General features: G+C 46.4%; 2 protein-coding genes across 4 annotated transcripts in view; one reads left to right on the top strand and one right to left on the bottom strand.

The window, feature by feature from the left end:
* slc1a4 (solute carrier family 1 member 4) overlaps positions 1–17,821 on the top strand; it is a 43,128-nt gene extending 25,307 nt beyond the window's left edge. For both annotated transcript variants that reach the window (XM_071394484.1, XM_071394485.1), the window contains 3 exons: positions 13,814–14,008; positions 15,571–15,705; positions 16,998–17,821. In XM_071394484.1, coding sequence (XP_071250585.1) covers positions 13,814–14,008; positions 15,571–15,705; positions 16,998–17,244 — 577 coding nt within the window. In that variant the 3' untranslated portion in view covers positions 17,245–17,821. The remainder of the gene's footprint in view (positions 1–13,813; positions 14,009–15,570; positions 15,706–16,997) is intronic.
* A 1,142-nt stretch (positions 17,822–18,963) lies between these two features.
* LOC139571521 (general transcription factor II-I repeat domain-containing protein 2-like) lies at positions 18,964–27,406 on the bottom strand. Of its 2 annotated transcripts, none has more exons than XM_071394487.1 (2): positions 20,860–27,406; positions 18,964–20,829 (listed from the first exon to the last, which is right to left on the bottom strand). In XM_071394487.1, the coding sequence occupies exon 2, from the start codon at positions 20,468–20,470 to the stop codon at positions 19,343–19,345; it is 1,128 nt and encodes a 375-aa protein (XP_071250588.1). In that variant the 5' UTR covers positions 20,471–20,829; positions 20,860–27,406; the 3' UTR covers positions 18,964–19,342. The 2 variants fall into 2 exon arrangements, with proteins under 2 accessions (XP_071250588.1, XP_071250589.1); XM_071394488.1 differs by having other exon boundaries at positions 20,892–27,406.
* Positions 27,407–27,758: the final 352 nt, after the last annotated feature.

Raw genomic sequence — 27,758 nt, 5'->3', positions numbered from 1 at the left:
AGTCCAGTTACTATCCCTCCACCAGTCCAGGTACTATCCCTCCACCAGTCCAGGTACTATCCCCATGCCTGTCCAGGTACTATTCCCCATGCCTGTCCAGGTACTATTCCCCATGCCTGTCCAGGTACTATCCCCTTGCCTGTCCAGGTACTATCCCCTGCCTGTCCAGGTACTATCCCTCTGCCTGTTCAGGTACTATCCCCTGCCTGTCCAGGTACTATCCCTCTGCCTGTTCAGGTACTATCCCTCTGCCTGTCCAGGTACTATCCCTCTGCCTGTCCACGTACTATCCCTCTGCCTGTCCAGGTACTATCCCTCTGCCTGTCCAGGTACTATCCCTCTGCCTGTCCAGGTACTATCCCTCTGCCTGTCCAGGTACTATCCCTCTACCTGTCCAGGTACTATCCCTCTGCCTGTCCAGGTACTATCCCTCTGCCTGTCCAGGTACTATCCCTCTGCCTGTCCAGGTACTATTGCTCTGCCTGTCCAGGTACTAGGTATTCCTCCGCCTACCTGTCTAGGGAAGACATGACAACATAATAATCTAGAGGAGAAAGAAACGCACACCAATTTAGGCGAGGTGCTGGCTAGCGGAGTAGAACACTTGAAAAATGAAAGGAGAGGCGAGATGCAATTATTTAATAACCTAATAACCACCGTTTCGTCACTAGTTTATATAGTGTCAAAGGACACACAAAGGTGTCTGTAATCATGGCCAGGTGTGGCCTGATATCATTGGTTAATTTTCAGATATAAAAATAACATATCAAAAAAATGAATGATAGCGTACGATCATAGATACAATGTGGCTACATAGGCCTACAAACATTTACAACAGCACAATCACAATAATCACAAGAATGGCTTCATATCAAAATCTACGTTGAGACCGAAGGGAGCAAGAGTCTTTAAATTAAAGATCCAGGCAGCCTCTCATTTTAACAATAAATAGTCGAGGTCACCCCCTCTCTTAGGGAGGGTGACATGTTCGATGCCGATATAACGTAGTGACGAAATCGAGTGGTTTTCTTCCAAAAAGTGGGCCGCGACTGGGTACGTCGAGTTTTGTCACCTAATGGTGCTACGATGCTCCGAGACTCGTACTTTTAATTCGTGCTTTGTTTTACCCACATCATTTTTACCACAAGGACAAGTTATAAGATAAATACTGCCTTAGTGGAGCACGTGATAACACCTTTGATTGGGATCTGTTTCCCTGTTTGGGGGTGTTTGAAGGATCTACATTTGTAAGTGCCATTGCATTGAGCACAGCCATTACACTTGTAGTTTCCATCCTGTAGGGCTGCAATTAGACGCTGTTCAGGGATATCTTGGGGTGGTAAATCAGAGTTTACCAGTTGATCTCTGAGATTTCTGCCCAGCGAGAATACGATCAAGGGAAGGTCCAAAAACACATTACTGATACTAACATCGGACCTTAGAATGTGCCAATATTTGTGAACGATTCCCTTAATTTGTTCAGAACACCTTGAATAGCGGGTAGTTAGAATGCAAGAATACTTATTTTGTGAGACTGTCCTTGAAAAAGATCATGTCTCGGTTTGCTTAGAATTTTCTCAATGGCAATATTAATCTGACCATTTTTGTACCCCCTCTCCTTGAATTTTCTTTGCGTCTCAGCCATATTTCTGTCGAAATGTAAGGGTCCTGTGTGTAGCTGGTGTAGAGAGTCAGGCGCAGGACAGCAAATATGAGTAATCAACGTACTTTTACTCAAAATGACAAATGTACAAAGTAACATCACGAGCACACCATGACGGACCGAAAATACAATAAACAATCACTCACAAATACAACATGGGGAACAGAGGGTTAAATAATAAACAAGTAATTGATTGAGTGAAGCCAGGTGTGATAAGACAAAGACAGAACAAATGGAAAATGAAAAGTGGATCGGCGGTGGCTAGAAAGCCGGTGGCGACGACCACCGAATGCCGTCCGGCCACGGAGAGGGACCGACTGGCGGAAGTCGTGACACGAAATCTGATTGTTTTTCGCAAATTCTTTTGATTCGACAGAATTGGCTGTAGGGCAAACTGTTTTTCAAGGGAAGTGGGTGACAACTATCAGCCCTCAACAAACTGTTACGATCAGTAGGTTTCCTGTAAAGATCAGTGTATAGAACATTATCCTCACACAGGATCAGAAGATCAAGGAAACTGATTTGACGTGTATCAGATTGCATAGTAAATCTCAGATGTTCAGAACAGGAATTAAGAAAAGTATGGAATGCCTGGAGCTGTTTTGCATCACCCCTCTATAGAACAAAAATATAATCAATATACCGTTTCCAAATAATAATGTTAGGCAATAATTGTTTTTGAGAGGATTGAAAATGGACTGTTTCTCCATGTAACCCACATACACATTAGCATAGTTAGGAGCCATGGGGAATCCCATAGCAGTACCCTTCGTCTGAATAAAGAAATCCTTTAGAAACATGAAATAGTTATGGGGTCTCGTGGGTTCTGGGACCGTGTGAACGGTCCCCTCTGCCTCTGGTAGTCGTTTCTTCTTACCCCTTCGGGTGTGGTATCTCGTCGGTGCGCGTGTCTGCGGCCACCTCCGCGCTTCCGTCGGCCCAGTCTCTCGTTGGATAAAAAACTGCCACTGGAAGCAGATGAGGCGCTGGTTGTAGTGTTGGTCAGACGGGGTGGATAGAAGGAAACAGCATCTCTCCTGCGTCTGTCATGGAGAGGAGCAGGACCTCTTGTCAGGGTTTCTCCAGAAGTAGACTTTGTCCTTTTTTGTCTTGGTTGAATTTCTTGATTTTAAGTTCCTTTATTTCTGTAGACAACTTGTCCTGGAGCGCTTGGTTAGTTGTCATCAGTTCATTGAATATGCCATCATCATTAACGGCTCCTTGCAGAGCTGTGTGTTTCTCTTCAATCCATTTCAATCAAATGCTTTTTCAACTAGTCAACAATTCATGTCATTAAATCAATCAAGCATTTGTTCAGGATGGCACACCAGCGCTCCCAGAAATCATCTGTGCTCTGTCCCAATGATGGTTATTTTTGCGACCTGAGTCCCCGTGGAATAATGCCTTGACGCACATAATCACTAAGAGTGACTATATGTAGATACATTCTCGTCTGGCGCTTAGATAAGTTTCACAGTTCTTTCGAGAGGTCAGAATTACCCCCCGGCATATCAAAAAGGGACTCCGATACAATTATCTTATCACGTTCCCTTTGGCTATATTCAAAGTAATCTTATTTGGGTCTTTGACCAGTGTCGGGAACATAATTATCATTCTGCATCGTTTAAGAGCTTTTTGCATAGGATTCAGATCAGCTCAAACACACAGCACCCAATCAATGTACAAACAGTAATAAACAGTAACAAACCAGTGTGACCTGGTTACCCAGTAAATCCCTCCACCTCTATGAACCCAGTGTGACCTGATTACCCAGTAAATCCCTCCACCTCTGTGAACCCAGTGTGACCTGGTTACCCAGTAAATCCCTCCACCTCTGTGAACCCAGTGTGACCTGATTAACCAGTAAATCCCTCCACCTCTGTGAACCCAGTGTGACCTGATTACCCAGTAAATCCCTCCACCTCTGTGAACCCAGTGTGACCTGGTTACCCAGTAAATCCCTCCACCTCTGTGAACCCAGTGTGACCTGATTACCCAGTAAATCCCTCCACCTCTGTGAACCCAGTGTGACCTGGTTACCCAGTAAATCCTCCACCTCTGTGAACCCAGTGTGACCTGGTTACCCAGTAAATCCCTCCACCTCTGTGAACCCAGTGTGACCTGATTACCCAGAAAATCCCTCCACCTCTGTGAACCCAGTGTGACCTGGTTACCCAGTAAATCCCTCCACCTCTGTGAACCCAGTGTGACCTGATTACCCAGTAAATCCCTCCACCTCTGTGAACCCAGTGTGACCTGGTTACCCAGTAAATCCCTCCACCTCTGTGAACACAGTGTGACCTGATTACCCAGTAAATCCCTCCACCTCTGTGAACCCAGTGTGACCTGGTTACCCAGTAAATCCTCCACCTCTGTGAACCCAGTGTGACCTGGTTACCCAGTAAATCCCTCCACCTCTGTGAACCCAGTGTGACCTGATTACCCAGAAAATCCCTCCACCTCTGTGAACCCAGTGTGACCTGGTTACCCAGTAAATCCCTCCACCTCTGTGAACCCAGTGTGACCTGGTTACCCAGTAAATCCCTCCACCTCTGTGAACCCAGTGTGACCTGGTTACCCAGTAAATCCCTCCACCTCTGTGAACCCAGTGTGACCTGGTTACCCAGTAAATCCCTCCACCTCTGTGAACCCAGTGTGACCTGATTAACCAGTAAATCCCTCCACCTCTGTGAACCCAGTGTGACCTGGTTAACCAGTAAATCCCTCCACCTCTGTGAACCCAGTGTGACCTGGTTACCCAGTAAATCCCTCCACCTCTGTGAACCCAGTGTGACCTGATTACCCAGTAAATCCCTCCACCTCTGTGAACCCAGTGTGACCTGATTACCCAGTAAATCCCTCCACCTCTGTGAACCCAGTGTGACCTGATTACCCAGTAAATCCCTCCACCTCTGTGAACCCAGTGTGACCTGATTACCCAGTAAATCCCTCCACCTCTGTGAACCCAGTGTGACCTGATTACCCAGTAAATCCCTCCACCTCTGTGAACTCAGTGTGACCTGATTACCCAGTAAATCCCTCCACCTCTGTGAACCCAGTGTGACCTGATTACCCAGAAAATCCCTCCACCTCTGTGAACCCAGTGTGACCTGATTACCCAGTAAATCCCTCCACTTCTGTGAACCCAGTGTGACCTGGTTACCCAGTAAATCCCTCCACCTCTGTGAACCCAGTGTGACCTGATTACCCAGTAAATCCCTCCACCTCTGTGAACCCAGTGTGACCTGGTTACCCAGTAAATCCCTCCACCTCTGTGAACCCAGTGTGACCTGGTTACCCAGTAAATCCCTCCACCTCTGTGAACCCAGTGTGACCTGGTTACCCAGTAAATCCCTCCACCTCTGTGAACCCAGTGTGACCTGGTTACCCAGTAAATCCCTCCACCTCTGTGAACCCAGTGTGACCTGGTTACCCAGTAAATCCCTCCACCTCTGTGAACCCAGTGTGACCTGGTTACCCAGTAAATCCCTCCACCTCTGTGAACCCAGTGTGACCTGGTTACCCAGTAAATCCCTCCACCTCTGTGAACCCAGTGTGACCTGGTTACCCAGTAAATCCCTCCACCTCTGTGAACCCAGTGTGACCTGGTTACCCAGTAAATCCCTCCACCTCTGTGAACCCAGTGTGACCTGGTTACCCAGTAAATCCCTCCACCTCTGTGAACCCAGTGTGACCTGGTTACCCAGTAAATCCCTCCACCTCTGTGAACCCAGTGTGACCTGGTTACCCAGTAAATCCCTCCACCTCTGTGAACCCAGTGTGACCTGGTTACCCAGTAAATCCCTCCACCTCTGTGAACCCAGTGTGACCTGATTAACCAGTAAATCCCTCCACCTCTGTGAACCCAGTGTGACCTGGTTACCCAGTAAATCCCTCCACCTCTGTGAACCCAGTGTGACCTGATTAACCAGTAAATCCCTCCACCTCTGTGAACCCAGTGTGACCTGATTAACCAGTAAATCCCTCCACCTCTGTGAACCCAGTGTGACCTGGTTACCCAGTAAATCCCTCCACCTCTGTGAACCCAGTGTGACCTGATTACCCAGTAAATCCCTCCACCTCTGTGAACCCAGTGTGACCTGATTACCCAGTAAATCCCTCCACCTCTGTGCACCCAGTGTGACCTGATTACCCAGTAAATCCCTCCACCTCTGTGAACCCAGTGTGACCTGATTACCCAGTAAATCCCTCCACCTCTGTGAACCCAGTGTGACCTGATTACCCAGTAAATCCCTCCACCTCTGTGAACCCAGTGTGACCTGATTACCCAGTAAATCCCTCCACCTCTGTGAACCCAGTGTGACCTGATTACCCAGAAAATCCCTCCACCTCTGTGAACCCAGTGTGACCTGATTACCCAGTAAATCCCTCCACTTCTGTGAACCCAGTGTGACCTGGTTACCCAGTAAATCCCTCCACCTCTGTGAACCCAGTGTGACCTGATTACCCAGTAAATCCCTCCACCTCTGTGAACCCAGTGTGACCTGGTTACCCAGTAAATCCCTCCACCTCTGTGAACCCAGTGTGACCTGATTACCCAGTAAATCCCTCCACCTCTGTGAACCCAGTGTGACCTGGTTACCCAGTAAATCCCTCCACCTCTGGGAACCCAGTGTGACCTGGTTACCCAGTAAATCCCTCCACCTCTGTGAACCCAGTGTGACCTGGTTACCCAGTAAATCCCTCCACCTCTGTGAACCCAGTGTGACCTGGTTACCCAGTAAATCCCTCCACCTCTGTGAACCCAGTGTGACCTGGTTACCCAGTAAATCCCTCCACCTCTGTGAACCCAGTGTGACCTGGTTACCCAGTAAATCCCTCCACCTCTGTGAACCCAGTGTGACCTGGTTACCCAGTAAATCCCTCCACCTCTGTGAACCCAGTGTGACCTGGTTACCCAGTAAATCCCTCCACCTCTGTGAACCCAGTGTGACCTGATTAACCAGTAAATCCCTCCACCTCTGTGAACCCAGTGTGACCTGATTAACCAGTAAATCCCTCCACCTCTGTGAACCCAGTGTGACCTGGTTACCCAGTAAATCCCTCCACCTCTGTGAACCCAGTGTGACCTGATTACCCAGTAAATCCCTCCACCTCTGTGAACCCAGTGTGACCTGATTACCCAGTAAATCCCTCCACCTCTGTGAACCCAGTGTGACCTGATTACCCAGTAAATCCCTCCACCTCTGTGAACCCAGTGTGACCTGATTACCCAGTAAATCCCTCCACCTCTGTGAACCCAGTGTGACCTGATTACCCAGAAAATCCCTCCACCTCTGTGAACCCAGTGTGACCTGATTACCCAGTAAATCCCTCCACTTCTGTGAACCCAGTGTGACCTGGTTACCCAGTAAATCCCTCCACCTCTGTGAACCCAGTGTGACCTGATTACCCAGTAAATCCCTCCACCTCTGTGAACCCAGTGTGACCTGGTTACCCAGTAAATCCCTCCACCTCTGTGAACCCAGTGTGACCTGGTTACCCAGTAAATCCCTCCACCTCTGTGAACCCAGTGTGACCTGGTTACCCAGTAAATCCCTCCACCTCTGGGAACCCAGTGTGACCTGGTTACCCAGTAAATCCCTCCACCTCTGTGAACCCAGTGTGACCTGGTTACCCAGTAAATCCCTCCACCTCTGTGAACCCAGTGTGACCTGGTTACCCAGTAAATCCCTCCACCTCTGTGAACCCAGTGTGACCTGGTTACCCAGTAAATCCCTCCACCTCTGTGAACCCAGTGTGACCTGGTTACCCAGTAAATCCCTCCACCTCTGTGAACCCAGTGTGACCTGGTTACCCAGTAAATCCCTCCACCTCTGTGAACCCAGTGTGACCTGGTTACCCAGTAAATCCCTCCACCTCTGTGAACCCAGTGTGACCTGGTTACCCAGTAAATCCTCCACCTCTGTGAACCCAGTGTGACCTGGTTACCCAGTAAATCCCTCCACCTCTGTGAACCCAGTGTGACCTGATTACCCAGAAAATCCCTCCACCTCTGTGAACCCAGTGTGACCTGGTTACCCAGTAAATCCCTCCACCTCTGTGAACCCAGTGTGACCTGGTTACCCAGTAAATCCCTCCACCTCTGTGAACCCAGTGTGACCTGGTTACCCAGTAAATCCCTCCACCTCTGTGAACCCAGTGTGACCTGGTTACCCAGTAAATCCCTCCACCTCTGTGAACCCAGTGTGACCTGATTAACCAGTAAATCCCTCCACCTCTGTGAACCCAGTGTGACCTGGTTAACCAGTAAATCCCTCCACCTCTGTGAACCCAGTGTGACCTGGTTACCCAGTAAATCCCTCCACCTCTGTGAACCCAGTGTGACCTGATTACCCAGTAAATCCCTCCACCTCTGTGAACCCAGTGTGACCTGATTACCCAGTAAATCCCTCCACCTCTGTGAACCCAGTGTGACCTGATTACCCAGTAAATCCCTCCACCTCTGTGAACCCAGTGTGACCTGATTACCCAGTAAATCCCTCCACCTCTGTGAACCCAGTGTGACCTGATTACCCAGTAAATCCCTCCACCTCTGTGAACTCAGTGTGACCTGATTACCCAGTAAATCCCTCCACCTCTGTGAACCCAGTGTGACCTGATTACCCAGAAAATCCCTCCACCTCTGTGAACCCAGTGTGACCTGATTACCCAGTAAATCCCTCCACTTCTGTGAACCCAGTGTGACCTGGTTACCCAGTAAATCCCTCCACCTCTGTGAACCCAGTGTGACCTGATTACCCAGTAAATCCCTCCACCTCTGTGAACCCAGTGTGACCTGGTTACCCAGTAAATCCCTCCACCTCTGTGAACCCAGTGTGACCTGGTTACCCAGTAAATCCCTCCACCTCTGTGAACCCAGTGTGACCTGGTTACCCAGTAAATCCCTCCACCTCTGTGAACCCAGTGTGACCTGGTTACCCAGTAAATCCCTCCACCTCTGTGAACCCAGTGTGACCTGGTTACCCAGTAAATCCCTCCACCTCTGTGAACCCAGTGTGACCTGGTTACCCAGTAAATCCCTCCACCTCTGTGAACCCAGTGTGACCTGGTTACCCAGTAAATCCCTCCACCTCTGTGAACCCAGTGTGACCTGATTACCCAGTAAATCCCTCCACCTCTGTGAACCCAGTGTGACCTGGTTACCCAGTAAATCCCTCCACCTCTGTGAACCCAGTGTGACCTGATTACCCAGTAAATCCCTCCACTTCTGTGAACCCAGTGTGACCTGGTTACCCAGTAAATCCCTCCACCTCTGTGAACCCAGTGTGACCTGATTACCCAGTAAATCCCTCCACCTCTGTGAACCCAGTGTGACCTGGTTACCCAGTAAATCCCTCCACCTCTGTGAACCCAGTGTGACCTGGTTACCCAGTAAATCCCTCCACCTCTGTGAACCCAGTGTGACCTGGTTACCCAGTAAATCCCTCCACCTCTGTGAACCCAGTGTGACCTGGTTACCCAGTAAATCCCTCCACCTCTGTGAACCCAGTGTGACCTGGTTACCCAGTAAATCCCTCCACCTCTGTGAACCCAGTGTGACCTGGTTACCCAGTAAATCCCTCCACCTCTGTGAACCCAGTGTGACCTGGTTACCCAGTAAATCCCTCCACCTCTGTGAACCCAGTGTGACCTGATTACCCAGTAAATCCCTCCACCTCTGTGAACCCAGTGTGACCTGGTTACCCAGTAAATCCCTCCACCTCTGTGAACCCAGTGTGACCTGGTTACCCAGTAAATCCCTCCACCTCTGTGAACCCAGTGTGACCTGGTTACCCAGTAAATCCCTCCACCTCTGTGAACCCAGTGTGACCTGGTTACCCAGTAAATCCCTCCACCTCTGTGAACCCAGTGTGACCTGGTTACCCAGTAAATCCCTCCACCTCTGTGAACCCAGTGTGACCTGGTTACCCAGTAAATCCCTCCACCTCTGTGAACCCAGTGTGACCTGGTTACCCAGTAAATCCCTCCACCTCTGTGAACCCAGTGTGACCTGGTTACCCAGTAAATCCCTCCACCTCTGTGAACCCAGTGTGACCTGGTTACCCAGTAAATCCCTCCACCTCTGTGAACCCAGTGTGACCTGGTTACCCAGTAAATCCCTCCACCTCTGTGAACCCAGTGTGACCTGGTTACCCAGTAAATCCCTCCACCTCTGTGAACCCAGTGTGACCTGGTTACCCAGTAAATCCCTCCACCTCTGTGAACCCAGTGTGACCTGGTTACCCAGTAAATCCCTCCACCTCTGTGAACCCAGTGTGACCTGGTTACCCAGTAAATCCCTCCACCTCTGTGAACCCAGTGTGACCTGGTTACCCAGTAAATCCCTCCACCTCTGTGAACCCAGTGTGACCTGGTTACCCAGTAAATCCCTCCACCTCTGTGAACCCAGTGTGACCTGATTAACCAGTAAATCCCTCCACCTCTGTGAACCCAGTGTGACCTGATTAACCAGTAAATCCCTCCACCTCTGTGAACCCAGTGTGACCTGGTTACCCAGTAAATCCCTCCACCTCTGTGAACCCAGTGTGACCTGATTACCCAGTAAATCCCTCCACCTCTGTGAACCCAGTGTGACCTGATTACCCAGTAAATCCCTCCACCTCTGTGAACCCAGTGTGACCTGATTACCCAGTAAATCCCTCCACCTCTGTGAACCCAGTGTGACCTGATTACCCAGTAAATCCCTCCACCTCTGTGAACCCAGTGTGACCTGATTACCCAGAAAATCCCTCCACCTCTGTGAACCCAGTGTGACCTGATTACCCAGTAAATCCCTCCACTTCTGTGAACCCAGTGTGACCTGGTTACCCAGTAAATCCCTCCACCTCTGTGAACCCAGTGTGACCTGATTACCCAGTAAATCCCTCCACCTCTGTGAACCCAGTGTGACCTGGTTACCCAGTAAATCCCTCCACCTCTGTGAACCCAGTGTGACCTGGTTACCCAGTAAATCCCTCCACCTCTGTGAACCCAGTGTGACCTGGTTACCCAGTAAATCCCTCCACCTCTGTGAACCCAGTGTGACCTGGTTACCCAGTAAATCCCTCCACCTCTGTGAACCCAGTGTGACCTGGTTACCCAGTAAATCCCTCCACCTCTGTGAACCCAGTGTGACCTGGTTACCCAGTAAATCCCTCCACCTCTGTGAACCCAGTGTGACCTGGTTACCCAGTAAATCCCTCCACCTCTGTGAACCCAGTGTGACCTGGTTACCCAGTAAATCCCTCCACCTCTGTGAACCCAGTGTGACCTGGTTACCCAGTAAATCCCTCCACCTCTGTGAACCCAGTGTGACCTGATTACCCAGTAAATCCCTCCACCTCTGTGAACCCAGTGTGACCTGGTTACCCAGTAAATCCCTCCACCTCTGTGAACCCAGTGTGACCTGGTTACCCAGTAAATCCCTCCACCTCTGTGAACCCAGTGTGACCTGGTTACCCAGTAAATCCCTCCACCTCTGTGAACCCAGTGTGACCTGGTTACCCAGTAAATCCCTCCACCTCTGTGAACCCAGTGTGACCTGGTTACCCAGTAAATCCCTCCACCTCTGTGAACCCAGTGTGACCTGGTTACCCAGTAAATCCCTCCACCTCTGTGAACCCAGTGTGACCTGGTTACCCAGTAAATCCCTCCACCTCTGTGAACCCAGTGTGACCTGGTTACCCAGTAAATCCCTCCACCTCTGTGAACCCAGTGTGACCTGGTTACCCAGTAAATCCCTCCACCTCTGTGAACCCAGTGTGACCTGATTAACCAGTAAATCCCTCCACCTCTGTGAACCCAGTGTGACCTGATTAACCAGTAAATCCCTCCACCTCTGTGAACCCAGTGTGACCTGATTAACCAGTAAATCCCTCCACCTCTGTGAACCCAGTGTGACCTGGTTACCCAGTAAATCCCTCCACCTCTGTGAACCCAGTGTGACCTGATTACCCAGTAAATCCCTCCACCTCTGTGAACCCAGTGTGACCTGATTACCCAGTAAATCCCTCCACCTCTGTGAACCCAGTGTGACCTGATTACCCAGTAAATCCCTCCACCTCTGTGAACCCAGTGTGACCTGATTACCCAGTAAATCCCTCCACCTCTGTGAACCCAGTGTGACCTGATTACCCAGTAAATCCCTCCACCTCTGTGAACCCAGTGTGACCTGATTACCCAGTAAATCCCTCCACCTCTGTGAACCCAGTGTGACCTGATTACCCAGAAAATCCCTCCACCTCTGTGAACCCAGTGTGACCTGATTACCCAGTAAATCCCTCCACTTCTGTGAACCCAGTGTGACCTGGTTACCCAGTAAATCCCTCCACCTCTGTGAACCCAGTGTGACCTGATTACCCAGTAAATCCCTCCACCTCTGTGAACCCAGTGTGACCTGGTTACCCAGTAAATCCCTCCACCTCTGTGAACCCAGTGTGACCTGGTTACCCAGTAAATCCCTCCACCTCTGTGAACCCAGTGTGACCTGGTTACCCAGTAAATCCCTCCACCTCTGTGAACCCAGTGTGACCTGGTTACCCAGTAAATCCCTCCACCTCTGTGAACCCAGTGTGACCTGGTTACCCAGTAAATCCCTCCACCTCTGTGAACCCAGTGTGACCTGGTTACCCAGTAAATCCCTCCACCTCTGTGAACCCAGTGTGACCTGGTTACCCAGTAAATCCCTCCACCTCTGTGAACCCAGTCCATTAAATCAAATCAAAGTTTATTTGTCACATGTGCCGAATACAACAGGTGTAGGTAGACCTTAGAGTGAAATGCTGAATACAACAGGTGTAGACCTTACAGTGAAATGCTTACTTACAGGCTCTAACCAATAGTGCAAAAAAGGTATTAGGTGAACAATAGGTAAGTAAAGAAATAAAACAACAGTAAAAAGACAGGCTATATACAGTAGCGAGGCTACATACAGACACCGGTTAGTCAGGCTGATTGAGGTAGTATGTACATGTAGATATGGTTATAGTGACTATGCATATATGATGAACAGAGAGTAGCAGTAGCGTAAAAGAGGGGTTGGCGGGTGGTGGGACACAATGCAGATAGCCTGGTTAGCCAATGTGCGGGAGCACTGGTTGGTCGGGCCAATTGAGGTAGTATGTACATGTAAATATGGTTAAAGTGACTGTGCATATATAATGAACAGAGCGTAGCAGCAGCGTAAAAGAGGGGTTGGGGGGGGGTGGGGGGGCACACAATGCAAATAATCCAGGTAGCCATTTGGTTACCTGTTCAGGAGTCTTATGGCTTGGGGGTAAAAACTGTTGAGAAGCCTTTTTGTCCTAGACTTGGCACTCCGGTACAACTTACCATTCGGTAGTCGAGAGAACAGTCTATGACTGGGGTGGCTGGGGTCTTTGACAATTTTTAGGGCCTTCCTCTGACACCGCCTGGTGTAGAGGTCCTGGATGGCAGGCAGCTTAGCCCCAGTGATGTACTGGGCCGTACGCACTACCCTCTGTAGTGCCTTGCGGTCGGAGCAAGTGCAATTAGCAGTGCATTGCTAGCAGGCTTTGTCTCCAAGGCTACACCCCACGCTATTCCCTCTATAGTGCACTACTTTTGACCAGAGCCTGAACATACACCTGGGCTCTGGTCAAAAGTAGTGCCATTTGGGACACACTCATTGTCTCCAAGTATTCTCTGCTGTAAGTAACCTGCTGTAAGTAACCTAAACCTTTGGCTGAGTTGTTCCAACCTCAATCTTCAGACTCTGGACCCCACCACCTCTCTATCTAATCCATGGGGAGCCAGGACATTCCTGGAGGCTCTTTACCATAGAAATAGAATGAGTAGAAGGGATGGTAACCTCTGACTTCTATTCATTCTAGTTCTGTGGTCTTTACCCTCTCTCTGTATGGAAGGGTTTTGGTTCAAGTTACACTACAATAGGTTTTTCAGGTGGCTCTCTCGCTCTCATTCTCTCTCTATTTCTCTCCCTCTCTCCCCTTCCTTCTCTTGCTATTTAATACATCTTCACTTGCGGAATATTCATGTAAATATTGTCAAAGCAGAGGAACTGAAGTTGCTAGTAAAGTACTGTAAAATGTTCCAGATGAATATGCTGTAATTAAACCACTGTGTCCTGTATCTTACTGGTCCTTCCCTCCCCCTCTCTCTCCTCAGCTCGGCGACGCTGCCCTCCATGATGAAGTGTGTAGAGGAGAACAACGGAGTGGACAAGCGGATCAGTCGTTTCATCCTTCCCATCGGAGCCACCGTCAACATGGACGGGGCGGCCATCTTCCAGTGCGTCGCGGCTGTCTTCATCGCTCAGCTCAACAACATAGAGCTCAACGCCGGCCAGATCTTCACCATCCTGTGAGTGGGGTGGGGTCAGAAGGGTGGGTGGGGACAGAAGGGTGGGTGGGGACAGAAGGGATGGTGGGTGGGGACAGAAGGGATGGTGGGTGGGGACAGAAGGAATGGTGGGTGGGGTCAGAAGGAAGTGTGGGTGGGGTCAGAAGGGATGGCGGGTGGGGACAGAAGGGATGGCGGGTGGGGTCAGAAGGAAGGGTGGGTGGGGTCAGAAGGAAGTGTGGGTGGGGTCAGAAGGAAGTGTGGGTGGGGTCAGAAGGAAGGGTGGGTGGGGTCAGAAGGTAGTGTGGGTGGGGTCAGAAGGAAGGGTGGGTGGGGTCAGAAGGAAGGGTGGGTGGGGTCAGAAGGAAGTGTGGGTGGGGTCAGAAGGAATGGTGGGTGGGGACAGAAGGAAGGGTGGGTGGGGACAGAAGGAAGGGTGGGTGGGGTCAGAAGGAAGGGTGGGTGGGGTCAGAAGGAAGGGTGGGTGGGGACAGAAGGAAGGGTGGGTGGGGTCAGAAGGAAGGGTGGGTGGGGACAGAAGGAATGGTGGGTGGGGACAGAAGTAATGGTGGGTGGGGTCAGAAGGAAGTGTGGGTGGGGACAGAAGGGATGGTGGGTGGGGACAGAAGGAATGGTGGGTGGGGTCAGAAGGAAGTGTGGGTGGGGTCAGAAGGGATGGCGGGTGGGGTCAGAAGGGATGGCGGGTGGGGTCAGAAGGAAGGGCGGGTGGGGTCAGAAGGAAGGGCGGGTGGGGTCAGAAGGAAGTGCGGGTGGGGTCAGAAGGAAGGGTGGGTGGGGTCAGAAGGAAGTGTGGGTGGGGTCAGAAGGAAGGGTGGGTGGGGTCAGAAGGAAGGGTGGGTGGGGTCAGAAGGAAGTGTGGGTGGGGTCAGAAGGGATGGCGGGTGGGGACAGAAGGGATGGCGGGTGGGGTCAGAAGTAATGGCGGGTGGGGTCAGAAGGAAGTGTGGGTGGGGACAGAAGGGATGGTGGGTGGGGACAGAAGGAATGGTGGGTGGGGTCAGAAGGAAGTGTGGGTGGGGTCAGAAGGGATGGCGGGTGGGGACAGAAGGGATGGCGGGTGGGGTCAGAAGGAAGGGCGGGTGGGGTCAGAAGGAAGTGCGGGTGGGGTCAGAAGGAAGTGCGGGTGGGGTCAGAAGGAAGGGCGGGTGGAGTCAGAAGGAAGGGTGGGTGGGGTCAGAAGGAAGGGTGGGTGGGGTCAGAAGGAAGGGTGGGTGGGGTCAGAAGGAAGTGTGGGTGGGGTCAGAAGGAATGGTGGGTGGGGACAGAAGGAAGGGTGGGTGGGGACAGAAGGAAGGGTGGGTGGGGTCAGAAGGAAGGGTGGGTGGGGTCAGAAGGAAGGGTGGGTGGGGTCAGAAGGAAGGGTGGGTGGGGTCAGAAGGAAGGGTGGGTGGGGACAGAAGGAATGGTGGGTGGGGACAGAAGGAATGGTGGGTGGGGACAGAAGGAAGGGCGGGTGGGGTCAGAAGGGTGGGTGGGGTCAGAAGGAAGGGTGGGTTGGAATTTTGCAACCCTATGTCTGATGCTCTGACAATGTATCACATGCAGTGGCTCTGTCCCCACAGTGTGACAGCCACAGCGTCCAGTGTGGGCGCAGCGGGCATCCCAGCCGGGGGTATCATCACCATCGCCATCATCCTGGAGGCTATCGGCCTGCCCACCAACGACCTGTCACTCATGCTGGCCGTCGACTGGATCGTGTGAGTAACACATGTACAGTATAGAGAACCAATACAGCAAACACACACAGACACACAGACAAGCACACACACGCACACACACGCACGCACGCACACGCACACACACAGACAAGCACACACAGACACACACACACACACACAGACAGACACAAACACACACACACAGACAAGCACACACACACACACACACACAGACAAGCACACACGCACACACAGACAAGCGCACACACACACGTATACAGGCAAGCACAAACACACAGACAAGCACACATGGACAGACACATTTATGTACATATGCATGGACATGCGCACACACGTACAAACACACACACACACACACACACACACACACACACGGACACAAACACACACGCATAGACACACTCTTAATGTACTCACTCATTTTGGCCAGCTGCCAAATCAAAATATCAGATGTTAATTCCAGTAACATACAGTAGACAGTAGACCTGTTCAGTAGACAGTAGACCTGTACAGTAGACAGTAGACCTGTACAGTAGACAGTAGACCTGTACAGTAGACAGTAGACCTGTACAGTAGACAGTAGACAGTAGACCTGTACAGTAGACAGTAGACCTGTACAGTAGACAGTAGACCTGTACAGTAGACCTGTACAGTAGACAGTAGACAGTAGACCTGTACAGTAGACAGTAGACCTGTACAGTAGGCAGTAGACCTGTACAGTAGACAGTAGACAGTAGACCTGTACAGTAGGCAGTAGACCTGTACAGTAGGCAGTAGACAGTAGACCTGTACAGTAGACAGTAGACCTGTACAGCAGACAGTAGACCTGTACAGTAGACAGTAGACCTGTACAGGTAGACAGTAGACAGTAGACCTGTACAGTAGACAGTAGACCTGTACAGTAGACAGCAGACAGTAGACCTGTACAGTAGACAGTAGACCTGTACAGTAGACAGTAGACCTGTACAGTAGACAGTAGACCTGTACAGTAGACAGTAGACCTGTACAGTAGGCAGTAGACCTGTACAGTAGACAGTAGACAGTAGACCTGTACAGTAGACAGTAGACCTGTACAGTAGACAGTAGACAGTAGATGTGTTCTGCATAGCAACTGTGGGTATGTTACATTAGATGTATGCTAACAGTTAAAGAGAGCTCCTGATTCAGCTTAGCAGACTTGATATACTGCTTAGCTTCTGACAAAAAGTATCCTAATAAATTGTGTATGTGTTTGGGTGTGTACGTGTGCGTTTTTTGTGTATGTGTGCGTATGTACATGTGCGTGTACTTATGTGTGTGTTTGTTTGCAGGGACCGCACCACCACCGTAGTGAACGTGGAGGGAGACGCCCTGGGGGCGGGGATCCTCCACCACATCAACCAACAGGAGATGAAGAAACAACACCTGGGGGAGGAGCTAGCGGAGGTCCTGGTGGAAGCGGTGGCCAACACCCAGGCTGACGAGGAGACCTCCCCGCTCGTCACGCACCAAACCCTGAGTTCAGCAGGCGACCAATCCCCCAGGGAGACCGCGGACGCCATTGAGTCTGTCCTGTGAACTCGTAAAACAACTGTGAATTCTGTCTCTATGGTTACAATCAGTGGTGGCTGGTGGCACTTCAATTCGGAGGACGGGCTCATAGCAAAGGCTGGAACGAAATGAATGGAATCAAAACACATCAAATATATGGTTTTCTTTGTGTTCGATGTAATTACATTCACTCCATTCCAGACATTATTATTAGCCGTCCTCCCCTCACCAGCCTCCTGGTGTCTAAGGTTACGATGCTGCTGCTGCTACTCCTGACACACGACCGAGTCAACCGAATCGTCTGTGAATCGACTCTGAATCAACTCTGATCACCTTTACCATACCTCTTAAAACAGTTCATGAGTTATTTCACTTCTAGGAAAAAAGTGCCCAAGATAAAGTTCGTTTTATATTGTGGTACTTCCAATTTGGAGTATTCTAAAAGTGTATTTAAAAGCCACAAGAAGGTTAGCTTCGCCCTTTTGAATGAATCTTGCCCAAATTGAATCCAGGCTGCTTTCTGGTTTTGGGTGCGAGTGGTCTGTTGGACATAGAATCTAAAAAGGGAATCTCTCCTAACCGTGACGTGGCTGTGACCTCACAAGGCAGATAGGAAGGAGAATCATTTACTCACTGACCTGGAGTTTTTTGTTTGTTTTCTGTCGATAGTCAACCCAGAACGTGAAACATTAACCCCTCAAATGACAAAAGTCTCTCAAATATTTTGGGTAAATATTGAGGAAGAGCCACAGTTGACCTTCTGTTTATGTACTAGAACCTACTGACCCAATGGCCTACTATGGTGCCTGTATCTAATATTGGATTTGGGACCATAAGGATCTGTGTCGATATAGTGCAGGTTCAATTAGAGCAAATCCTAACTTCTACTTAATTTAGATTTTCACTTTGTCTCAGATTGACATCAATGCGTCACGCACCAAATTTAACCCAAATGTAACCCTTCCTGGTTAAATAAAGGTAATAAATAAATGCATAACTAAGTGGACATTTGCCTTAAATGGAAGTTACAGTAGGATTTACCCCTTAGGCAATGCATGGAAATATGGTGGTGAGCACACTCCATTTACTAAACTGTTAAAGTGCAGACCGAGGCCAACAAGGGCTGTCCTGTCCTTCTATTGTTGTGAGAATAGATGTTGCCTCCATCAGTGATGTCCCAGACCCTTGCTACTATGGGTTTCATTTACTGAAGAAACCAAACCATATGTTCTTTGGAACTTTTTCTTTTTGAATTGAGAGGAAGCATGGTCAGATGGGATGTATTACAAATGGTACCCTGTTCCCTATATAGTGCACTTATTTTAACCTGAGCCCAGCACCCTGTTCCCTATATAGTGTACTACATTTTCCCCCATAGGGCTCTGTTTAAAAGCATTGAACTATGTAAGGAATAGCCATTTGGGACGACACATGGGCATTGATAAAGGCATGCTCTCATTATTGACTCATAGTATTTATCTATATCCCTGGACATGAAGGAAACTGCCAAAGTTGTTAAAACAGACTTTTCCTTTTGCTAGATACATCTATGGCAGGGGTGTCAAAGTCAAATGGACGGAGGGCCAAATAAAAAATTTAGCTACAAGCCGAGGGCCGGACTGTTCGAATGTTCATTGAAACATTTTTAAATGACGCATATAGTCTAGTGAACCTAATTGAACCTACTGAAAACCTAACAAATATATTCCAATATGATCAGATAAATAAAGCAATATTTTCTTATGGCTCTGTCAGTAATCTTTAATTTTCAACAGACACAAAAGACAAATTTCCTTTATATAAAAATCCCCATAACATGAACATTAAATGAAAGAAACCGGTATTCAAGGCACCATCAGTAGCCTATATTTTCTATTTTAGCAAAAGTGGGCTAAATTTACTTCAAAGAAAAAAACAATAATAGCAATTTTCTATCATCCACTCAACTGAAATATTTTTAAAATATAATTGGATTGAAATACAATAAAATAAAGTGCAAAAATCTATTAATCAAAAACAACACTTTGTTTAAGGAGAAGTAACATGCAGTGAAAACAAATATTAAACTTTAACTTTTAAACTTGAACTGAGTAAAAACTCTAAATATGTGATTGCACAGTAATGTTCACTTGTTTGAGGTTGAGGGTGATACTTGGTGGTGTCCCATCTTTTCCACAAGTTCATCAATGTTCGGGGTAAGGCTCTGAGCTGAGGAAATCCTCAGAATTGAGTGGAGGTGTTCAGCAGTAAGTCGACTTCTGTGTGATGTTTTGTTCAGGTTCATCAAAGAAAACAGTTGTTCACACAGGTATGTGCTGCCAAACATAGACAACGTTTGAGCAGCCTGGATGCGCAGCTGGGGCATTGTGTCGGGGAGGAAACGGGCGAACTCCGCAGCACCCACTGCCGCATATTTTGCCCTCAGTGCATCATTGCATTGGAGGTCAATCAACTCCATTTGGAGGTTTGGTGGTGAGCTTTCCACGTCAACAGCAAATGGGTTACCGAGCAGTTCCAACCTGCTTTTTTGTGCTTCAAAGTCAGCAAATCGGCGTCGAAAGTCAGCGGCAAGCATACCTATTTTATCAGCCAACTGTGCGCTCGGGAACGCACTGGTAGAGAGCTTCTCTTTCATGGTCTGGCAGCTGGGAAAGTGGCTCAAATTTTCTTTCCGCATCTGCGTCTCCCACAGAGTCAGTTTGGTTTTAAATGCCTTCACTGTACTGTACATATCAGAGATGACATGATCCCGACCCTGCAGCTCCAAGTTCATTGCATTCAGATGACTCGTAATGTCACACAGAAAAGCCATTTCACACAGAAACATTTCGTCTCGGAGTTGTGTTGTGTCTTTCCCTTTGCTGTCCAAGAACAGACAAATCTCCTCACGAAGCTCGAAACATCTTTGAAGCACCTTTCCCTGGCTTAGCCATCGCACCTCTGTGTGATAAGGCAAATCACCATGCTCCGTTTCTAACTCCGTCAGAAATGCCTTGAACTGGCGGTGATTCAAACCTTTGGCTCTGATAAAGTTAACTGTGCGCGTGATGATGCTCATTACATGCTCCATTTTCAAGGCTTTACCGCACAACGCTTCCTGGTGTATGATACAATGATAAGCTGTCAGCTCACCTGTCGCGTTTTCCTCTTGCATCTTTTCCCGTATCTTCGCCACCAGTCCGCTCCTGTGTCCACACATCGCAGGTGCTCCGTCGGTTGTCAAACCCACGAGTTTTTCCCAAGGCAGCTCCATCTCATTTACACAGCAGCCTACTGCTCGGTGCGTCACCGTTGCATTGTGGGAAATGTAGTATTGGTGCGTGTAAAAGATCTGCGGGCTGCCGGCTTGCTGCGGTCTGCGGGCCGGTTCTAATAATAAATCAAGATCATCCCAGGGGCCGTAAAAAACCTTCTCGCGGGCCGGATGTGGCCCGCGGGCCTTGACTCTGACATATATGTCTATGGGATACGTGTATGTTTTACAAATGACAACAAAAAAAAATAATTACAAAATAATGATATTACAGTAGTGGTTCTGCTGCCACCTAGTGGTGGCGTGGCGTAGTTCTGCTGTCATCTTGTGGTGGTGTGGTGTAGTGGTTCTGCTTCCACCTAGTGGTGGCATAGTGGTTCTGCTGCCACCTAGTGGTGGCGTGGCGTAGTTCTGCTGCCACCTAGTGGTGGCGTGGCTCAATGTTTTGAGTTCTGTCATGAGAATGGCGCAAGCATGTGAAAGTACAGCGTTTTAATTTAATTTGATCCTATATGGGCCAATGTGGCCTAGTTTATCAATGTAGTCAAATTGATTTATTCTTTCTTTGTAATGAATCACTATTGCTGTTTGCTGGAAATGATTTACTCTGATTTATGGGGGGACATTATGTTGTACTAACTCACTAATGTACCAACTCTGTTCCACAATTCCACTTCTACTCAGACTAATCGTTTGTTGAAGCAGTTTTTAGATGTTGGAAATGGAAGGTTGTCCCTCAAGCAAGGACAATTATATGTTATTAACTGTTTTGTACAAAATTGTATGCACCCTGATTTGTCAGAATCTTTGTGAATTTAATGTCTCTAAACATGTCTTTAAAAATGTGAAAAGGTTGCCAATCTGTCATCGGAATACTGTGGCTCTACATAGTTTGACAGTGAATGAGGTATTTTTTGGAAACCAGAAACTGGTTGTGAGAAGGATCATTAAGTTTGAATATTCTTTCTTTATTTAACATGATCATCTTTCAATCAAACAACCCTTTACTTGAATAAGCTATATGAAGGAATTTTAATTTATTCTAATTGCATTAATATTTTGTATAATTTGTATTTTTGATATACGATTTAGGCATTTTCTCTAAATTTCTAGTTGCCAAATCTGTTCCTAATGCCTTTCTCTGATGTGGAACAATTATTCTTACAGCCTAAAGTATGTAGCCTGGTCCAGCTCTGGTTGTGCTCCTGCCAACTCCATTGCTGTAATTGTCAAGACAATCTGTTTGGCATGACAATGAGTGGCATGACATGGTAGCACAAACAGATCTGGCACGCTGGCTATAAAGTATGTCCTCCATTTTGTTTTGTGGTATTTTGACCAACAGGAATAACTACTATGTTTCCTGTGAAATGATGATGTCTAGCTTTGTAACACAGCTGTCTCTTTTACTTGTCTCTGTCTTTTACCGTTAAATATAAATGTGTGTTTCACGCAACAGAGATGATTTACTGGTGTTTGCTGATTGTCTGAATAGTAGCCTGGTCTGTTGGTATACCAGAATCAGCCTGGAGATGAGCTTAGAGGTGTACCCATGTCAGATATGTAATAAATACATGGTGGGCATATAGGTAAGTCTTGGAAATCCCAGACCTATGCTGGAACATTGGTACATTGTGGAAGGCAACCTGTCTGTCTAGACTAGATTAGAGGTGGCGTTATGTGCCCCAATGAGGCTTGGATGAAGATATATGTAAGTTGCATGGACTCACTCCGTGTACAATAATAGTGTTTAACATGATTTTTGAATGACTACCTCATCTCTGTACCCCACACATACAATTATCTTTAAGGTCCCTCAGTTGAGCAGTGAATTTCAAACACAGATTCAACCACAAAGACCAGGGAGGTTTTCCAGTGCCTCGCAAAGAAGGGCACCTTCAAAGCAGACATTGAATATTCCTTTGCGCATGGTGAATATATGAATTACACTTTGGATGGTGAATCAATACACCCAGTCACTACAAAGATACAGGTGTCCTTGCTAATTCACTTGCCAGAGAGGAAGGAAACCACTCAGGGATTTCACCATGAGGCCAATGGTGACATCAAAACCGTTACAGTCTAATGGCTGTGATAGGAGAAAACTGAGGATGGATCAACAACATTGTAGTTACTCCACAACACTAACCTAATTGACAGAGTGAAAAAAAGGAAGCCTGTACAGAATACAAATATTCCAAAACATGCATCCTGTTTGCAATAAGGCAATAAAGTAACAATACAAAAAATGTGGCAAAGAAATGTAATTTATGTCCTGAATACAAAGTGCCATGTTTGGGGCAAATCCAACACAACACATCACTGAGTACCACTCTTCATATTTCCAAGCATTGTGGTGGCTGCATCATGTTATGGGTAAGCTTGTCATCGGCAAGGACTGGGGAGTTTTTTAGGATAAAAAGAAATGGAATAGAGCTAAGCACAGACAAAATCCTAGAGAAAAATCTGGTTCAGTTTGCTTTCCTACAGACACTGGAATACAAATTCACCTTTCAGCAGGACAATAACCTAAAACACAAGGCCAAATCTACACTGGAGTTGACATTGAATGTTCCTGAGTGGTCTAGTTACAGTTTTGACTTAAATCAGCTTGAAAATCTAAAGAATAATGTGCAAATATTGTACAATCCAGGTGTGCAAAGCTCAGAGACTTACCCAGAAAAACTGAATGAGTGTTTTTTAAATAAATTTTAAACAAATGTTAATTGTTCTTCCACTATGACATTACAGAGTGTTTTGTGTAGATCGTTGACAAAAAATACGAATACGTTCTGAAGGCACTGTATAATATAATAATATATGCCATTTAGCAGACGCTTTTATCCAAAGATACTTAGTCATGCTGCATACATATTATATATGGGTGGTCCCGGGAATCTAACCCACTACCCTGGCGTTACAAGCTCTATGCTCTACCTACTTAGCTAAAATGGACCACAACAGCTACAAGTCTCTTTGTACCTTGTTTAATGTTGCAAAGCCTACTACAGATGGTTGGCTCAGTGATCATGCCCCATAATAAGTTCAGTTCATATATTAGGCCTTTTACAGGAAATGTGTCCAGCATTTAAGAGCACTATGTCAAAGACATAAAACCATCAACATTTACAGAAAACATGGCATAGATCACAACAACCACATAGAACAGATAGAGATTTACACAGGTGGGATATAGAACAGATAGAGATATACACAGATAGAGATATACACAGGTAGGATATAGAATAGTTAGAGATATACACAGGTAGGATATAGAATAGGTAGAGATATACACAGGTAGGACAATAGGGCAATTTTGGGACTTCACCATGTTTCATCGAAATGAACAGCTGTGTGTCATCCACATAGCAGTGAAAGTTAACATTATGTTTCCGAATGACATCACCAAGAGGTAAAATATATAGTGAAAACAATAGTGGTCCTAAAACAGAACCTTGAGGAACATCGAAATTTACATTTGACTTGTCAGAGGACAAACCATCCACAGAGACAAACTGATATCTTTACGACAGATAAGATCTAAACCAGGCCAGAACTTGTCCGTGTAGACCAATTTGGGTTTGCAATCTCTCCAAAAGATTGTGGTGATCGATGGTATCAAAAACAGCACTAAGGTCTAGGAGCACAAGGACAGATGAGGAGCCCCGGTCTGACGCCATTAAAAGGTAATTTACCACCTTCACAAGTGCAGTCTCAGTGTTATGATGGGATCTAAAACCATACTGAAGCGTTTCGTATACATTGTTTGTCTTTTGGAAGGCAGTGAGTTGCTGCGCAACAGCTTTTTCAAAAATAATTGAGAGGAATGGGAGATTCGATATAGGCCGATAGTTTTTTATATTTTCTGGGTCAAGGTTTGGCATTTTCAAGAGAGGCTTTATTTCTGCCACCTTTAGTAAGTTTGGTACACATCCGGTGGATAGAGAGCCGTTTATTATGTTCAACATAGGAGGGCCAAGCACAGGAAGCAGCTCTTTCAGTAGTTTAGTTGGAATAGGGTCCAGTATGCAGCTTGAAGGTTTAGAGGCCATAAAACACTTGAGTGTCTCCCTTGATCCTAGGTCCTGGCAGAGTTGTGCAGACTCAGGACAACTGAGCGTTGGAGGAATACGCAGATTTAAAGAGGAGTCCGTAATTTTCTTTCTAATGATCATGATCTTTTCCTCAAAGAAGTTCATGAATTTATCACTGCTGAAGTGAAAGCCATCCTCTCTTGGGGAATGCTGCTTTTTAGTTAGCTTTGCGACAGTATCAAAAATACATTTTGGATTGTTCTTATTTTCCTAAATTAAGTTGGAAAAATATGATCGAGCAGCAGTGAGGGCTCTTCAATACTGCACGGTACTGTCTTTCCAAGCTAGTCGGAAGAGCTCGGGTATTTTCTGTATACCAGGGAGCTAGTTTCTTATGACAAATGTTTTTAAGTTTTTAGGGGTGCGACTGCATCTAGAGTATTGCGCAAGGTTAAATTGAGTTCCTCAGTTAGGTGGTTAACTGAGATAGAGATAAAGAACAGATATAGATATAGAACAGACAGAAATAGAGAACAGATATAAAACAGATAGAGATATAGGACAGATAGAGATATAGAACAGATAAAAATATAGAACAAATAGAGATAAAGAACAGATATAGATATAGTACATATATAGATATAGAACAGATAGAGATATAGAACAGATATAAAACAGATAGAGATATAGGACAGATAGAGATATAGAACAAATATAAAACAGATAGATATAGAACAGATAGAGATATAGAACATACAGAGATATAGAACAGATATAGAACAGATATAAAACAGATAGAGATATAGAACAAATCAGTGGCGACCCGTCATTCAGTGCACCTGTTTTGAGCCCCAACTGTTTTGCTAAAACTGTTTAGCACATATGGAATCATGTAGTAACCAAAAAAGTGTTAAACAAATCAAAATAGATTTTAGATTTGAGATTCTTCAAATAGCCATCCTTTGCCTTGATGACAGCTTTGCACACTCAAACTGAAGGAAAAGCAGCCAACAAGTGATCAGCATATATGGGAACTCCTTCAATGCTGTTGGAAAAGCATTCCAGGTGAAGCTGGTTAACCTCTCTTGGGTACGTGAGACGTTAGCGTCCCACCTCTTCAACAGCCAGTGAAACTGCTGGGCGCTAAATTCAAATCCAGAAATACTCATTCTAAAAATTCAGAAAACAAAACATATTTTACATAGGTTTAAAGATTAACTTCTTGTGAATCCAACCACGGTGTCAGATTTAAAAAATGCTTTACGGCGAAAGCATACCTTACGATTATTTGAGAACATAGCCCAGCAGACAAATCATTACAAACAGTAACCAGCCAAGTAGAAGAGTTACACAAGTCAGAAATAGAGATAAAATGAATCCCTTACCTTTGATGATCTTCATATGGTTGCACTCAGCAGACATTCATTTACTCAATAAATGTTCCTTTTGTTCGATAAAGTCTCTTTATATCCAAAAACCTCAGTTTTGTTCACGCATTTTCTTCAGTAATCCACAGGCTCAAACGCAGTCAAAACAGGCAGACAAAAATCCAAATTGTATCCGTAAAGTTCATAGAAACATGTCAAACGATGTTTATATTCAATCCTCAGGTTGTTTTTAGCCTAAATAATTGATAATATTTAAACTGGACAATAACGTCGTCAATATAAAATGTAAACAAGAAAGGCACTCTCTCGGTCTCGCGCATGAAAAAGCTCTGTGACACTTTAGGGTCCACTCATTCAGACTGCTCTTACTTCCTCATTTTTCAGAATACAAGCCTGAAACAATTTCTAAAGACTGTTGACATCTAGTGGAAGGCATAGGAACTGCAATTTGAGTCCTAAGTCAATGGATACTGTAATGGCATTGAATAGAAAACTACAAAACAAAAACTACTTCCCGAATGGATTTTTCTCAGATTTTCACCTGCCAAATCAGTTCTGTTATACTCACAGACACTATTTTAACAGTTTTGGAAATCTTAAAGAGTGTTTTCTATCCAAATCTACCAGTTATATGCATATCATATCTTCTGGGCCCGAGAAGCAGGCAGTTTAATTTGGGCATGCTTTTCATCCAAAATTCCAAATGCTGCCCCCTACCCTAGAGAAGTTAAGAGAATGACAAGAGTGTGCAAAGCTGTCATTAGGCAAAGGGTTGCTACTTTGAAGAATCTAAATTCAATTTTGATTTGACTACATGATTCCATATGTGTTATTTCATTGTTCTAATGTCTTCACTATTATTCTACAATGTAGAAAATAGTAAAAATAAAGAAAACCCCCTGAATGAGCAGGTGTGGCCAAACTTTTGACTGGTACTGTACATTTTACCTCAATTACCTCAACTAACCTGTGCCCCCGCACATTGACTCTGTACCGGTACCCCCTGTATATAGCCTCGTTACTGTTATTTTATTGTTGGTCTTTAATTATTTGTTATTTTTCTATTTTCTTAATTTAGTAAATACTTAACACTTATTTTTCTTCAAACTGCATTGTTGGTTAAGGGCTTGTAATTACGCATTTCACTGTAAGGTCTACACCTGTTGTATTCGGCGCCTGTGACAAATACAATTTTATTTGACTTGGTGGTGCACATGTAGCCTATTGCTTGTTTTAGAGAAATGTAATCACCGAATATTGTAAGCGCTTTCATTGTCTACTATATGCGTTGACCACCGCAGGGCCTCCCCTCTGACCCTGGTTCGTCTCTTAGTTTCAATGTACTTACTGAATTGTTCCTGGCCACTGTGCTTCTGCTTACTATTTGGGGTACTGCGATTAGGCTACTGAAAAATGAATTCCTGCTGATGTAAAAAGGGCTTTGTTGCTTGATTGATGATCAACACTGTACTCTGTACTCCACGCAATGTTGACGCCTGTTGCGTGGGCCATTGTAAACACGAGGCATGTGACACCAACGTCACTTGCCCGAGTAGCCACAAAAATAACAATGAGACAAATATTTCACCAGATGTATAAATGTGAAGCATCCGCTTGGCATTTCCACTCACTACCAACTATGGTGGAAAAAGGAAGCCCAGTGGCCGGCAGTGGAGAAGATGGATTTTGACCGATATTCTGGAAATGTTCTCTTCAATGAAACATTTAAATACATTTTTTCTCTTCCCAAAACTAGAATTTGTAAACTTTACCTTCTGTCAAAGTTTCCAAAAAATTGCGTTGTTCAGAAGGAGTGCTCGGGCAATTTAGTTTTTGTACACGCGCTCTTCACAGAGTAGGCGTTCC

The sequence above is a fragment of the Salvelinus alpinus genome, chromosome 3 (assembly GCF_045679555.1).
Source record: "Salvelinus alpinus chromosome 3, SLU_Salpinus.1, whole genome shotgun sequence".
In the NCBI taxonomy this organism is placed as follows: Eukaryota; Metazoa; Chordata; class Actinopteri; order Salmoniformes; family Salmonidae; genus Salvelinus; species Salvelinus alpinus.
This window is presented reverse-complemented; position numbering and strand designations above follow the sequence as displayed.